The following is a 17191-nucleotide window of genomic DNA, read 5'->3' on the forward strand; positions in this document are numbered from 1 at the left end:
CACACACCATAGTACTCAACAGCACTGTGTCTGCTGTGGAATCCTTCCGGTTTCTGGGTTCCACAATCTCCCAGACCCTGAAAAGGGAGCCAACCATCAAAACAGTCATCAAAAAGGCCTGGCAAAGGATTTAGTTCCTGCGCCAGCTCAGGAAGTACAACCTGCCCCCAGGAGCTGCTGATCCAGTTTTACACTACAGTCATTGAGTCCGTTCTCTGCACATCCATCCCTGTCTGGTTTGGACAAAATCATTGCAGACCCCTCACACCCTGGACATAATCTCTTCCAACTCCTTCCCTCTGGCAGGCGCTACAGATCTGTGTACACTAAAACAACCAGACACAGGAACAGTTTATTCCCCCTTGCTGTCACTCTAATGAAAAGATGACAAATTATTATATTTTATTGTTTTATTATTTATTACATGTATCTATTGTATCCTAAACTGTTGTGTTATACTGTATATTTTCAGTGTAAGTAGCCTACATAGAGAGCCACTAAACCCATGTGAAAATGTACTTGGCCAATAAACATGATTCTGATTCTGATGTACAAACATAATATTGAATATATAATGTCATATTCTTATTGTACATGATGATAAGACATAAAAAAAGGTAAATATTCTTATATTAAATATGTATTTATTGAATAAATGCAAAATTCACAATCTTAACCCTGTGATATATTTATTAGTATAGCCTTCTAGAATATGATTATGTAATAGTTGATTTATGACTGAACACAAATATTTAATGATAGCTGTTAGGCTAACCTATCAGAATATATGTCCCTACAGGTTTAGATACATTAGGTTATACCTTTATTGTAGGTAGGCCTATTCTTAATGAGACAGTAGGTCTATTCCATTGTATTAGGCAGTGAGAGCTGACAATCAACAAAAATATGACTTCCAAACAAACAAGTAAAACACATAGTAAAACACATGTTATTCTCCAAATATTTTTTTCCAATACAACCAGTAGCTTAAAGTGCTGACAAAGCCTAATACAAACAATGATTGGACATACATTTTTCATACTTTCATACGTTCACGTGCTACAAACGAATACTGTAGCCCTCTCTTTATTCTACATCCAGTAGCCTTCACACAAAATGAAGTGCAATGCATAATATCCCACATGTTTGTAATATGCCCTGTGACTTCCTGACTTTCATTTAAGTCATTGAAAGTATTTCTGGGACAGCCTATTTCATACATTGCCACAGAGCCCTGACTTATGTGCTAGGACAAAACAGAGTGTGTTTTCTCTTCTGTCTTCACGTTCACATTTTTGTTTGTCTGGGCTCTTCCTCATCAGCATGCTGTACAGAGTCTTTTTCTTTCATTTCTAATTTCTCCTTTTCGTCTTCGGCGTCAGGATCCAGCCCTTCCTTCTTTTTAAATTCAGCCTCAATAGCTACGGGATCGATGTAGGTGTAGAAGTAGGCCATGATGGAGAAGATGACACAGACGACAATCAAGAGCGACGCAAACAGTAGGTACTCTGCCCACTGTCAGAAAAAAATATGAAATGTCAGGTTATAGAGTAATGTTAATAAGTATAAAAGACATTAATGAAGGGATTGGATAGGTGTGATTAGGCAATTAGAAATTGTCAAATCGTAAGCTGTAGTTGCCCGTACCTGTTGGTCTAACTTTGCCAGCTGAGCCACAATTAAAACAATAAAGTTGCCCACAGCTGTAGTAAGCAACCAACCTGCCTGAAGCACTGCCTTCATGTTGCTTGGTGCCTGACAGAGAAAGCACAACATTATACATGCATATGATACATGTTGTCATTTAAGATATAATTTAAAAAAATAGCCCATTAAAACTCCATATTGACATACATGGGAAATTGGTGCAGTGTAGACTTCAAGGCACACAACAGTGGACATACAGTATATCACAGGGATATCTTTGGGACCTACCTGTGAATATGAGAACTCTAAACCAGTCACAGAGAAGACAACCTCTCCTGCGGTGATGAGGAAGTATTGTGGGACCTGGAGCGCCATGGACACACTGTTGGGTTGGATCTCCTCAACCCCCACAATGTTCTCACACTGAATGAAATAGACAGGCAATATGTTAGTCAGAACTCAAAGTAACAGATGTAGGTACTGTTGTTCCTCTAAGTATAGGCATAATCTTACATTGTTCCACACGCTGGGAATGATGATGGAATAGGCCCCTCCATATCCAAACTCTTTGGTGTACTCACACTGCTGTGTACTCACATCACTTTTGATTATGAAGACATACCTTGATAGAAAATAAGTAAATATTCATTAGAAATAGAAATAATTTAGACTAGACAATTACACTCCGTACATCTAAAACAAATAGGCTTTCATATACCCCCTGGCAAAAAGTGTTGAGGATTGACTCTACTAAGGCACTCACCTTCCAGGTAGCATCAGGGAGTAGTTTGAAACCATTGACGCACTTATTCTTCCATAGTCTATCCCGCTAGTTGTCACATTCACTGCTGTGGCCAAACCATTGATAAATCTGGGCAAATGAGAGGTGAAATTGTAAAGCAATGGACCTGGAAATCATTTTGTAATCATAGCTGGTTTAAACAGTTAAAAGACTGACATTACTGCACTTCTGACCTTACTGCATTGTTTCCTTGATCTGGTTTGGCATTCTTATCATGAACCTGTATAGTGATATCAAATAAATCAAATACCACATTAAGTACCACATTATTTATTGAAAAGATGGTTCATATTTGTAATTATTAAATATATTAACAACTCACCAAAGCCATGCTGTTTCCTGGAGTGATAACTACAGTCTGTCTCATTGCCTTTGTTACAGTGAACGTGGTTGGTGTTGCAGGTGTAGTGTTTAATGAGACCGTTATTTGCTCACTGTCAAATGTCATATATTGCTCATTTGCCTAAAACATAATTAGGGAGCTGGCTTCAGTGGGATGACATCAATATGTTCTGAAACATTATTCAAAGTTATCTCTATCACATTCAAACTTTTTATGTGTGAAATTGGCCTACTGATATCAAATAAATGATTTTATTGTACTTTACCTGGTAAGGTCCAACTGGAAATGGCTCATTGGGTGGGATAGTTACCATCACACCACTGTTTGCCACGTTTAGTACTCTCACTTGGGTCTGAGAGCTTGAGGGGAGGATAGGCAGACTTTTCTGTTGAGATTAAACACATGTTAGTCTTTAAATCCAGTATGAGTGCACTTAAAGGGCAGTGGTTTGGGAAAATGTTTGGCATACTCAGCATGAGTGCACTTACATCGATCTCAAGTTGGACTAAAGCAGCAGCAACAAAAGCCATAGCTGCCAGAAACATCCCAACTGTCATTCTTTTTAAGGGCCTGTGGGAGAAATACATGGTCACATGTCACCTGATATTTTTTTCTGTCAAGACTCAAAGGTATGTGTTTGTAATGAATCCTGTTTCTATCCTTTTAAAAAAAAAATTACATAGCTCTTTAAAAGAAAACTCACGAGAAGTTCAGGCCACATTTTTCAATAAGTGGGTATATCAGCCGATCAGTTATTGGAACCAAAGTGAGAATCAGAATAGGGTTTAAAGTCTGTAAAACAAAATGCAGCTGGATGAATATACAGGCTTAGCAGGAGGTGATATCATTACAGTCTGAGTGAACGAGTGATCAACCAGAACAGTTTTTCTTCTGCTCAAGGATTCAAGATACTGTCTCAGCAACTGATTAAAAGTATGAAACATACCTGCATTTGATCAGGCTGCAAAACAAGAAATCCCTGTGCAAAGACAATAGAATAGTAGTGGTCAGTGAGGTAAGGTAAAAGTAGTAAGTTTTTAAAGGAAGTTTTGTCAGTAAGTGTTGCTTGGGTTGTTGGTAATAGTCACTTACAAAGTCCCCATCCATGGTGGTGGCTTGTAAAGTCCAGCGAGAACCCTGTGGTTGTTAGGGGTTAACGTTTTAGTGTTATTCTCATATGCACTACATACAATCACATCTTCAGATTTCACTCCACTACCACAAACAACATATACAAGGTATTGTTGCATTTTTGCAGTTCTTTACAAAATATTAACTTTAGGTAATGTGTGAAAATGGCCCAACTTACCTTTTGGTCAAATAGTGTCCAGAACATGGGGAGGGGTAAATAGAGGACCAGGACCTTCATCACCATCTTGATCTGCACAATCAGAAGTTTCTGGAGGGGCAGAGAGGGAGACATGGGTCATGTCCAATGTGTTTGTCCCGTTGGAATATGTAATATGTAATATGTAATAGACGAGATGTGTGGGCTAAGAAATCATACATACATCATATTTTTCAGTGGCCCAGTCTAGCCAGTGTTCTCTGCCTGGATGCTGTTTGCTTCTGTGCCTGTAGCGGTTCTTGATGGCAAACTGCAGCAATCAGGTAGAAGAAAGCTCTAAGTTAGCATGGTAACAAACTGTTGCAAAGATTCTGCAAGACCTACGGTTAACATACATTTAAGCAACTGAGCAACTCCATTCACAATTCATAATCCTAATAAACAAAACATAAAGTCAATGTAATAAGAAGCACTCGTACTTACACCAATACATTTACACACATCCAGCATAATGTTTCCCTTCGGGGCAGTTTTGACGTACATACTACTTCCCGCTATGAAAACAACTGCAGACACAAGAAATCATGGCCATTAGAGTATTCAGTCATATTGTACATTGAACTGATGTGGTGGACCTGAATGTAGTCCATGCTTTTCAGTAGGACTGAGATGGAATACAACCCACCTAACGCCACCACCATGAGAGCAGCTGGTACGCCAAAGGCAAGAGGGTAGCATTTCTGTTGACTGTAGATGCCACACTCCTGGCCTGTGGAAGAGGCACATTGAACAATGCACAATATAACTTTTGTTGAAGACGAAACCACATGTGCCATATGGGAAAAGCTTCAGCTACAAGACAAAATATGGTGAAGTTTGTCATCTGCCTCCCCACTTACCTCTTAGAATTGGGGTGACGATTGTTGAGAGAAGGCTTCCAGCATTGATGCACAGATAGAAAACTGAAAAGAAAGTGCTCCTTTGCCTTGTCTGATGAATGAAATAATAAATGAGAAAATGTCATGCAACTAATTTCTGGCTCTATATAAAGATGTTCACACTGTGTGGAAGAGGAGCAGCTTCCTGACCTGATGGTCCTCAAACTGGTCTCCTCCAAAGGCAGATACACACGGTTTGATCCCGCCTGTTCCCAGGGCGATGAGCAGTAGGCCAATCATGGAGAGTGCCCTGTGACAGAGAGGACATCACAGCTATGAGGCTGGGTAAAGGAGTGCATGATATCGCCCAGGATACCAGTGACTCGATAGGTTTTTCACCTCATAATTCTTTTACTTGGTATTTAGTATTTATTAAGAATGTATTCAAAAGGTGTGACACCAGATGTTACTCACACATGAACAGTCATGTTGTCTGGTGTGCCATCTCTGTCTGTGTCAGTGATGTCATGAATGGCACTAACAGCCATCACAACTTGGCCGACTGCATAGACGATTGACAGGTATATGATTGTCCTGCAGGGAGACAAGATTTAAGATGTGAAGAAAAGGCAAGAGTGAGGGAGAGTTTGAGAGAGAAGATAACCACTTGAACTCACTTGAACTTTCCAAGCCAGGAGTCAGCCACAATGGCCCCAAAGATTGGTGTCAGGTAGCAACAGGCCACAAAGGTATGGTAGATAGAGGTGGCTAAGTCATCATCCCAGAGCAAGAAGTACTTGAAGTACAGCACGAGGACAGCTGGAAAAGTATGTGAGGGAGAGACATCAGAAGTCTAATACATACTGAAAAATAATGTTATTCTACATTGCATCTACAAAGGCCTGTGCAACACGTACAAGACTGTGTTCACTTACCTCGCATTCCATAGTAAGAGAATCTCTCGCAGAACTCATTGACCACGATGAAGAATATGCTGAGTGGATAGCCACAGCACTCCACCTTCTGGCAGGACAAAATAATTATTACACAACAAAACGGTGTGGCAAGAAACTTCAACAAAAATCAGCTCAGTCGTATTCTTTTGTACACAGACGTTAGCCACTAGACTGTATTTTTCTAAACACCGGCAGAAGTTTGTGAACATCTATCCTAATTAGTTGTTCAAATTCTTAAGCCACACAGATGCATACAATCAGTCATACAGCCATGTAATCTGCACTGACAATCATTTGAAGTAAAATGAACTGAATAGCACAGTAACTTCCAAAAAGCCATGGTCATTTCATTTTTTTCTACATTAAATTTGTTTGTCAACTGGTGTTCCTGTTATGAAGTGCAACAGTCTAGGAAGAATAGTTGAACTGCAAGGAGGTAGGTGAATGCATGTGCTTGAAGAAAAGGACCACCAACTGCTTGATGGTGTAGAGAATGAAAGAATTTGTACAGGGTTGAAACATTTACTACCCAATTCCAAACTGCCTTAGGGGGCAACGTCAGCAAAATAACTGCTCTTAAGAAGCTTTAGGCAGTTTTGCCTGAATACAAAATGGAAACTACAAAGTCTGGTAGAGGAGCAATAATAGTCTGGGGCTGTTTTCCATAATTTCAGTTAGGTCCCTCAAGTCAAATTAAGGGGAATCTAAATACTACAGTATTCAACGATGTGTAAGACATTAGCATGGCAACCTTCTTACAGCTGTATGCAGAAAGACTGCATTTTTCGCCATGATCCCCAGTCCTCCCATTACACAAAATTAAGTACACCAAGTTTCCTGAAGTTTGGTATAGAGGAACTGGACTAGCCTGCTCCTGACTCGAACCCTGTCAGACATATCTGGCATAATTTTGAGCGCTGTGCCATGCTGAATACCAGATCGTATTGTCCATTATCACTAGCTGACCTCTGGCTAAATAGGGCATCAAGGTACCAAACTCTTCTGGAGAGCCTCTCTAGAATTACAGCAGGCATCAAAGGGTTGCAAGCAACCCCATGTTATTGCCAACAGGTTTTGCTATTGTGAGTAATGTTCAGGTGGTGTGTTAAGTTTTGGCCCTGCAGCATTTAAAACTCATAGAGTTCTGTACAGTGGTTGTTGGTTATGGTCATTCTGTCTTCGTACTTTGGGCCCTACACAGTATATGAGCTGTACCTGTGGCAGTACAGAGTTTGGACGTTGCTCCTGGAGTCCATGGTCACAGTCTGTCTACATAATTTTCATGCCCCTGATATTTCCATATTTTCTTATAATCTTTATGTGCTACTGTCATACGACCTTGCTAACACAACTGCCATGTTAAGCTCCTAGTGTTACTATCTTATTTTATCTACACTACTGTTCAAAACTTTGGAATCCCTCACAAAATGCAACTTTTCCAAGAATTCTAAACTTCAGAACAACAGTGTATGTACAAAACATACATGTACACATGTACATTGCCTCCGTGGCTTTGTATATACCACGTATTACATTATTAGGTGATGAGGATGTCATGATTGACCAATTCATTTACAAAATGGTTAGTATCACTAGATGTGGTAATTTCATGACACGTATATCCATTTAGTAATACAGGCTCGAGCACCGTTACATATATATCTTTGAAGTTATACAGGCATGAGGGCCGTGACATGTTTATCCTTTTAGTAATACAGGCTCGAGGACCGTGTAAAGTTGTTGTTTTGTTTTCTTACCAATGCATATTGATTCATTTAATTTTTTTCAACTAATAAGTGTGTAGATATTGCTTTGTATTCTGATAATACTCTACTATGAATGTATTTAAAGTGTGTCAAGTGTGCACTCACACAAAAATAACTGATACATACTAAAGATTAAAATGAGAAATGAAAAAATACAATATCTAAAGGCTACAACAGACAGAACTTACCTTTGACTTTGATTTCTGTGAGGATGTATCATCCTCCTTATCCCCCTTTTCTGCTTAATGAAGAATGTGTCTCCATTAGTGTTGTACAGGCATAGTACAGCAAAGATAAAACTCCAGAGCATGTTTTGGTTTAATTTGTTCTTGTTTTATCTTTTTCTCACCTTTCATGGCTGCAGAGATAGTGTGCTTCTCTCCCTCCCTTGTCAATCTGCTATATCCGTTTGTGACACAGGGGTAAATTCCTTGCTGGAAGGCTGACTGGATTGACTAGCATGAGTATTTGTGTGACATTTCTTATTAGACAGTTGATGGAGGTGTGTCCTGTTTTATGGTGTCTTGTGGAGAAGCATACGGGGGGGGGGGGGGGGGGACAGTGGGAGAGCTCTGTGTGGCTGGACATTAACACGAGGAGAAACAACTCACTCGCAGTTTTCATTTGGAAAGAAATCTATGCATGTCATGCAATCAGGAGACACTGAATTGATGAAAAATGTGACTCAGCATTGTATAACTAATAAAGACAATTGAATTAATAAGGCTTATTATCATTTCTTAAAAGATATTTGATCAAAGAGCTTTATTTCCTTGGCTTTAGTGCGCTATCCAAATAACAAACATGGAGGACGTTTCTTAGAGAACTGAATGACTTTTATTTCAAAGAGTTGTATTAGGGGGACATTTCTGTTTAAATACAGCAGAACAGGGACATTCTGTTAAATAAAAATAAAAAACCCATTCCTTCCCGAATATAAAATGATTTCATTAAACACTTAAAAGGAACACTAAAACGGTAAAAGCTTCATATTACATCCACAGTAGGCTCCGTCACTGCGTTCATACTTCATCGCTTTGGCAAGAAGAATGAACATAATCTTTACAGTGTATGAAATAAACACAGCAAGAGTTCTTAGAAATATTGCACTCCTTTTGTATGTACAATAATAAACAGCTTGGAATATACTTATGCCATGGCTTTGAACAGTTAAGAATCCTCTGTCTAAGACACTGAAGTGACTGACTGCTCAGGGGTTCAAAGAGCAATCTCTCGGCGACACCATGCTACTTTGTAAAAAATACAACACAAGTGAATGAGGAGATATCAAGTTCTGTGCCACAAGTAGAATAAAACGAGAGTATGGAAATTAGAGTACTGTACATATAAAATAACTGTAAATAAACAACACAGATGAATAATAATAAAATGACCCAAGGGTTGGCTGGGTTATTCATGCATGTTGTGTTTTCTTTTAAGAATGCCAAACGGGATGTCTCCACAGGAAACACTAGTGAACATACCCAGACCAAGTCCGGAACTGACAGCCCAGGCCTGCGCACGTCTGAGGCCCAGTGCCACCCACTGCCATCCCCCTCTGCCACCCCCTCTCTCATGAGGCACATCTCCTCCTCCACACAGGAATGAATGTCTATGGACAGTATACGGACTCAAATGAATGTCTATGGACAGTATACGGACTCAAATGAATGTCTATGGTCAGTATACAGACTCAAATGAATGTCTATGGACAGTATACAGACTCAAATGAATGTACGGTATACAGACTCAAATGAATGTCTATAGACAGTGTACAGACTCAAATGAATGTCTGGTCAGTATACAGACTCAAATGAATGTCTATGGTCAGTATACAGACTCAAATGGTCCCACACAGTGTTTTGCCAAAGACACAATAAACAGAGCTCTCTGTTAAAACACAAGCCATGAGATCCACCAGATGGCCGAGCTGCTGATACAGCCTGCGTTTGGGATACTTCTGGAACTAGAAGTCGGCGGATTCCACATCCATGAGGGAAAGACGACTCAGAAGAGGGGGGAGATGCATCCTTTGGGGGTTGGGGGTATGGGGTTCACACTGGCACACTGTCTGACTGGGCGTGGTGGGCAGGCGGAGGAGAGGGACCCCCCCTTACACCACGGAGGACGAGCTGGGGATGCCCTGGATGGTGGTGCTGCTGGGCGTGCCACTGATGGCGTTGAAGATGTGCAGCGAGTCGGGAAGAACGCTCTTCATGCCCTCTTCCACCGGGCTGATCTGCAGAGGGCCGAGAGCGGGCAGAGTGAGCTCACAGACAGACAACAGTAGCCAACGGAACCATTACAATTCAATAAGTGATAGAGCCATAGCACAGTGCATTACCATCCGATCTGCTTGTGGTAGCACAAAGACAAAAAAGAGGAACAGGGCTATTATTTCAGCACTATTTATAAAGCAGGTCATGCTGTTGTTTTAAAATCATAGTGATTGTGTGGATTACAGCTGAACTGCTGCAGTTGAAGGGCAAGCATGTGTATTTTTAGCACAGCATGCAAAGAGCTTTAATGAATAACATTCACGTCATCTAGTGATGGTAGAATGTAAAGACTGAGAATGCCTGTGTGATTTGACAGATGGCCCATACTTACTGCCTCGTGCATGATGGCAGACAGCTCTCTGGCCAGGTCCCTGTAGTTGGCCTTCATCTCGTCATGGTACTCCTGCTGGTCCTCTTTGATCAAGCGCTCGTTGATGCCCAGACCGTGGCCACAGGCCTCCACAAATTGCCTGTCAACATCAGTGAAAAGGTATGGTGGATGAAACTCTTCTGATACAGCAAGGGATGACAGAGAAACACAAACAAGTGTGTGTGTGTGTGTGTGTGTATGTATGGTCAACTCACCTGAACACCTCTTTGAGTTGCTTCACCTTGTTGTCAGGATACTTTTTCGTGCTGGCGTCATCCAAGAAAGCCCTGGCATAAGCAAGTGGTCCTGCGTTTACCTGGGGGGATTACAAAAACAGAGTGAGCGGGGGGGGAAAATCTGAGCCATGTTTTCATTTGGATATACTCTCAGAAGGAAGAATACTGTAATTAATCCAAGGACAACTTATTTTTCTTCTGTATATATGAGTCAATTAATTATGAGTCAAGTTTTGTATGCATGGGTATGTACTATGTAGTGTGTGTGTGTGTGTGTGTGAACGTGCACGTATGTCTGGTGTGTGTGTGTGTGTGTGTGTGTGTGTGTGAGTGTGTGTGTGTGTGTGTGTGTGCTTGCGTCTGTGGCTTTGAGCACATGTCTGGCACCTGCACACTGATGCTGCCCTGCAGCTTGAGCTGGAGGCGGATCATGTCGACCTCGCTGGAGGAGCACAGCTGCCTCAGCTCAGCCACCTTCTTGCTCATCTCGTCGATGGCCACCTCGATGGGGTTCAGGTCCGTGTGGTGCTGGTACATCACTGCGATGCGCTTCTTCACGTAGGGGAAACAGTGTGTGGCTGCAGGGGGTACACACAAAGGAGAAGCGTCTGAAAACAATGTCTGATGCAAAGAACTGTAACCATGGTTCTTTTTTTTTTCATTCACAAACACGTGCAGATGTTTGTGGTTACTGAGGACTTTCACAGAATTGTTGTCTAAGCTGCTGTTATCTGCCTTTTCATCACGTTCCCTCCATTGAGGTTCAGCATTATCAGGTAACGAAGATAACTGCCGTACTTTGGGTCCTCGTATAATAATAAAAATCGGCCCGGTGAGGATTTGAAAGGACCCCTGATAAACTGCTGACATGCTTAGTATGTAATCTGTGTTTTCCACCAGAGAGTGACTGAGAATAGAGAAACAACAAGGGAAGAAAGAGGTAGACGGGTAGACGGCACTAGATAGATAAACTGAGTTTCGTGGCTTCGAGTCAGTCACCTTGCGCATCAGTGATTTAGATGTGGACGTAAGCCGTATTACGTAATGCAAAACTAAAGAAAATGTACAATTGCTTTCATACCTTCAAGACATTTAACTCGACCATGTATTTTTATATACATTGTGTTCTGCATCAGTTCCATAATTTCAAAATGTTGATACTGCTTTAGGGTTGGCCTAGGTTAAGGCCTGGGACACGTACTGGTCAGGATGGTCCTTCGTTTACATTGCTCATCAACTCCACCATGCCTTTTGCCTGACACAGTGAAGGGCATCTCAAAGACGAATCTCCGGATGTTGTGGCTCTTCTCAAAGTCTGTCTTCCTTTCAACCAGCTCCTTCTCCTCCAGATAAGGAGTCACGTGAGTCACTTGGATGTAGGCATACTTGGAGTCCAAGTCTTTGGGGTTTATCTGGAATCAAAGGTGCCCATTTATACTCATACATGCAAACAGTAACGTGCACTTCAGATATCTTACGAAGAAGAGAAAAGACCAAGACAAAATTCTCTTACCTTTCCAGAGTCTTGAATCATCTTCACGTTCTCGGAGCCAAACTTGTCTGAGTAGAGTTTGAGGAGCCTCTGGGAGATCTCAGACAGAGGGGTCAGTTTGGGCTCCTTGTAGATGTACTCCTTCCCATCCTCATCTTCAAAGAACCCCTAGGGGAAGCCAAGAGATCATTAATAGAGTGCCATTCATCATAAACAAACTAAAGAATAAAATGCCACTGGCTAAATGAACACAGTGCACAGTGAATGAGTGAGATTCTGCAAAGGTGACCTGAGAGCCTCAAAAACTAAAGTTGCTAAAAATGAAAACAACCTTCCCCTACATTCCTTACGACAACAACCAGAGAGTTTTTGCTGCGAATAAGAGGATGACATTTTCTTGGGAAACCATTACATCCAGAAGCTAAGTCAAAGGGTCTAAAAGCCTAGCAGTGGTGACTTCTCACTATCTTTGATCTTGTGCAAATGGGCTGCCTCGATATCTTCATGGTTAAGCTCAAGGCTTATCAAACATACTGAATGTAGGAGCATGTGTACAGTGACGTGAATAAGGCCATTTATACTTTATTCAAGGGAATCTCAATTTCATCAGGGTCATCATTCTACAATTTTGTTCAACACAACTTGTCAACTACATAGCGCTCCAGTGAAATGGATAAGCTCGATGGCGATAATGAGATAATGACTCTGCGGTACAATGACAATAGCTTGTGAAACTCCAATAGGCCGTATTAAACTACCACAACCAATATGGCTACCGCTCTCCTAAAGCTCTAATGGAGGATCAGCACAGCCAGCCATTTCAGATCCATTTACCTCAGTCCCAGTGTCAGTAAACTGGTACTGCTACAGGGTCACAGGGTGATAGAAAACAAGATCAAAGTTATTCCAACACTCCCCAAAAAGGCAAAAACAACTGAAAATCACTACCATAACACACAACAAGGTGTTACTCAAAAGAGCCGGTTGTTTTAAAGCCACTCACTAGTTCTTATCAGTAAAACCACAAACACAACAGCGTGTAAGCAAAGGGTGAGTTAAAGGGTGAGGATTAATGAGAGAAGCCACTCGTGTATTAAAAGTCTCACTCCAGTGCTTCAGGCACTACCACATGCAAAGAGCAACAAAGCAGCCAGGAAGGAGGCGTCGATGAAAAGAGAGAAGCACTGTGCTGTGACAGTAGCGTCGCGATGGGTTAGCAAGCACACACCACACCACACCACACCACACTCAGAGGACGGCACAGCCTTGGGCAACTTACCGCTGCCTTCAAAGAGGACGCAAAGCAGAGAGAAACTCATTAAAATAAATAAGGGAGAGAAAAGGCCTAGCATACACCATGCTCACCATCATGCTTTATACTGAGGGAAATACCCAGGGCAGTTCTCATGCTGAAATCAAATTACTTAATTGGCTTCAAACTCTATAGGAATGTATCAACTGCACAAGTCTGCACTATGCTGGAAATTTACAGGGAGATTCTGGGAATAAAAAAGGGCATAATCTTGGGGCAAATAAAATCCTCCAACCTTGAAACCAAGAACAATGCTGTCTTTCTGTTGTCAATTTATTAAATTAATTATCAATAACTACACTGTTTGGGCCTGGCCCTTCTTCTCACCTGGCCAAAGAATGCCACTCTGAAGTAGGTGCCCAGCAGCCGTTTGCCAGTGTGCATGACCTCTGTGACCTTGCTGTAGGCCCGGTGGAGTGTGTCGTACAGATGAGCCAGTTTCTGCAAAAAAAAAGCAAAGACCATAGACACAAGTTAGGTCAAGTACACAATCCTCATATGAGCACATCAGGTCTGCCCTGACCCTCATTATCCAAAGCTCTCTTAAAATGGCCGTCTTAAAAGCTCTCTTAAAATGCCCGTCTCTTTGGAAGTAAGAACACACACAGTACCTCAAAGTCCCGTCGCTTCTCATATATGGGGATGATGAGTTTGTAGACATCAGAGATGAGCTCATATCGCTCAGCCTTCCATAGCCCATTAGCGCACTCTTCCAGCAGCTCCATGAGCACATCCTGTATAGCCATTAGCAACAGCTCAGAACTGCACTGAACACGTATCATCACACCATAGCTCAGAGCAACTGCACAATACAACACCCCACATCACACTCAGCTAAATCAAATAACATACAGGACGGCAGCAATTTAATCACAGAATGCCTTAAACTTACATGGAATGCCATCACACACACCACATGCTATGTTATGTCCCCATATAAACCGTCAGCACTTGCTATTATTAAGGCCTACTGTCTAGTAGCATGTCTCATGTAGTTGGGCCGGAATTCTAATTATTACTTTCTCATTTATATTAACTAACTGTGACCTTTGCCCCATACTTCATTTGAGTAATATAGTCTACATATCCTCCAGCACTGTGGAGTAACATGCGATTCTATACTGCATTTGAGTAATAAAGTCTACATATCCTCCAGGACTGTGGAGTAACATGCGATTCTATACTGCATTTGAGTAATAAAGTCTACATATCCTCCAGGACTGTGGAGTAACATGCGATTCTATACTTCATTTGAGTAATATAGTCTACATATCCTCCAGCACTGTGGAGTAACATGCGATTCTATACTGCATTTGAGTAATATAGTCTACATATCCTCCAGCACTGTGGAGTAACATGCGATTCTATACTTCATTTGAGTAATATAGTCTACATATCCTCCAGCACTGTGGAGTAACATGCGATTCTATACTTCATTTGAGTAATATAGTCTACATATCCTCCAGGACTGTGGAGTAACATGCGATTCTATACTTCATTTGAGTAATATAGTCTACATATCCTCCAGCACTGTGGAGTAACATGCGATTCTATACTTCATTTGAGTAATATAGTCTACATATCCTCCAGCACTGTGGAGTAACATGCGATTCTATACTTCATTTGAGTAATATAGTCTACATATCCTCCAGGACTGTGGAGTAACATGCGATTCTATACTTCATTTGAGTAATATAGTCTACATATCCTCCAGCACTGTGGAGTAACATGCGATTCTATACTTCATTTGAGTAATATAGTCTACATATCCTCCAGGACTGTGGAGTAACATGCGTTTCTAAACTCAATATCTGCAATGATCACTGTGTGGTCTTTTCTAGCTCTGTGTTCAAAGAACATTCAGTTTGATAGAGCTGTACATATCTGATTCTCTGATAAGGCTATAACTCAAGGCTGCATCATGGCTGTTAAAGATTACACAGCCAGCAGGACAATTCTGATTCATGCCTGTTTGAGATAAGCTCTAGAGATAAGAAGCAAGCAACTCCTCAAAGAATTAATTAACAAAGATGCACGTTATACTTCCCACACAGCACGCCAGGGTTTCTGTGTGTGTGACTGAGTCGAACAAAAGAGGCCTTGACCATGGCTCACCTCGTTGAAATGCACATCTTGCATCCCCACGTCTTCCATCATGGAGGCCTCCTCATCAATGTTGGGTGTGACCACCCTGAAGGCTGTACATCCTTGCTTGAACATTCCTGAGCCACACACACAAATTCTTTTTTATAATTTTTTCATAGTCGTTTCTTGTAAAAGTATTTGTGCTAATAAACATGCTAGGTGTTCTTATTTGCAAACAAATGTACTTGTGCACAACAGTGGCGGTGAAAGGTTAATGATCACTTTACAACAGAGACAAACTATTGGTGATCCTTCAGTGGTTGTCTGTAAGATTAAATGCTTAGCATTACGTAACTCTGCCGTGTCCATAGTATTGAGAACAACAGATAATGACTGCACGAGAGTAATCTTGTTATTCTTATCAAATACACACACATGAATGAGTATAACTATAACTATAGTCCTTGAACCTCATGTAACGCACACAAAAATGGCAACAGCCCTGATTTGTAATGCCACAACTAAATCCGCTCTGCATGCGTGTTTGTATAAACAAGTAAATAATTAAATATTTACAATGAGCGTAAAATATGCCTGGCACCATGCCTTAGTGTACATTATTTATAGATACTCATGAGACAATAAATCAGTCAGCTTGATTTAATGACTCATGAATGTTGTGTAGTGAGTAATTTATTCATGCAGTGTCATTCATTTGGCTATAAATGGCATCAGGTGCTGATAATTTAAACTCTGCATTAGCAGGTCATGTTTGATAACTGAGGGGAAGACTCCAGCACCAGCACCACACATTCCCAGTTCCCACTCACCTTTCCTCCTCAGGTACTCCGCCACCAGAGCTGCTACATGCACATAACACATGGCTGCCTGCAAAGCACAACAACACAATTTAGGGCTATGTTGTTCAAATCAACGACTGTTCAAAGGCCTCATGAATCCGAATGCACTGTAAACTTTGGCGTTTGCATGACGACACTCCACAGAAAGTAATGGTAGTGAACATGTGCATTCAGGGAGCAACATATAGTAAAAGTGATGTCACTGAACATGGATGAATGTATACATGCATCTAAAAGGTTTGCTAAACCATGCCAAGAGAAACTGATATTCCATTTACTGTAGAACTGCAGTGGTATTGAAACAGAGTTGCTGCAGTTTATGAAAACCATCACAGAAGAGGATGAGGAGTCAGGGATGAAGAGCTGTGATCACCTCTGATAGGTCTCCGTTCTTCACATGGATGCGGGCCATGCTGTCCAGCCAGGTCTTGCGCAGCTCTGGGGTGCTGGCGTAGGACTTGGCCAGGCTGTACTGCAGGTCCACCAGCATCTCCGGGTCACGCTCGTGCTCCTTCATCTGCGCCGTGGCCATCAGCACCGTGCGGATCCGCTTGGTCAGGTCCTTCACGTCCGATGGGAACGCCGTGTTCTGTGGACACAGGTCAATGTTATCCCCACGCTATAGAAAACATAACATGAGTCTAGGATTCATAATAGGACTAGATGTTAAAGATCCCTAAATATATCAGCACGATATTTGAAGGAGCTGTGGGGTAGAGTTAGGCAGTGATCATGCGGTGCCACCAGCACGACACATCATCAGTTGTGGACACAGGTAAATGATATCCTCACACTATAGGAACATAACATGACTCTAGAAATAAAAGACTCTTTCACAGCCACGCTGAGCAGCCACACACATTCATTTCCTGAATTT

General features: G+C 41.5%; 2 protein-coding genes across 2 annotated transcripts in view; both read right to left on the reverse strand.

Moving 5' to 3' along the window:
- Positions 1-1287: 1287 nt before the first annotated feature.
- On the reverse strand, positions 1288-8036 carry slc15a1a (solute carrier family 15 member 1a; the record flags this gene model as incomplete). Its single annotated transcript, XM_080839661.1, has 23 exons — positions 1288-1515; positions 1648-1755; positions 1936-2070; positions 2161-2269; positions 2411-2518; positions 2623-2669; positions 2772-2912; positions 3058-3177; positions 3281-3362; positions 3496-3584; positions 3739-3771; positions 3885-3929; positions 4102-4191; positions 4304-4390; positions 4564-4646; positions 4766-4849; positions 4980-5070; positions 5169-5268; positions 5433-5552; positions 5636-5777; positions 5894-5981; positions 7869-7918; positions 8030-8036. The coding sequence occupies 23 exons, from the start codon at positions 8034-8036 to the stop codon at positions 1288-1290; spliced, it is 2187 nt and encodes a 728-aa protein (XP_080695787.1).
- A 510-nt stretch (positions 8037-8546) lies between these two features.
- Positions 8547-17191, reverse strand: part of LOC308365380 (dedicator of cytokinesis protein 9) — a 48018-nt gene continuing 39373 nt past the window's right edge. Inside the window, exons 43-53 of the mRNA XM_080838779.1 lie at positions 16688-16903; positions 16285-16342; positions 15485-15591; positions 13981-14103; positions 13697-13810; positions 12079-12225; positions 11767-11977; positions 10953-11143; positions 10545-10645; positions 10291-10429; positions 8547-9919 (exon numbers count right to left, since the gene is read on the reverse strand). Coding sequence (XP_080694905.1) covers positions 9794-9919; positions 10291-10429; positions 10545-10645; positions 10953-11143; positions 11767-11977; positions 12079-12225; positions 13697-13810; positions 13981-14103; positions 15485-15591; positions 16285-16342; positions 16688-16903 — 1533 coding nt within the window. The 3' untranslated portion in view covers positions 8547-9793. The remainder of the gene's footprint in view (positions 9920-10290; positions 10430-10544; positions 10646-10952; positions 11144-11766; positions 11978-12078; positions 12226-13696; positions 13811-13980; positions 14104-15484; positions 15592-16284; positions 16343-16687; positions 16904-17191) is intronic.

Source organism: Sprattus sprattus, assembly GCF_963457725.1.
Source record: "Sprattus sprattus genome assembly, chromosome: 5".
Taxonomy (NCBI): domain Eukaryota; kingdom Metazoa; phylum Chordata; class Actinopteri; order Clupeiformes; family Clupeidae; genus Sprattus; species Sprattus sprattus.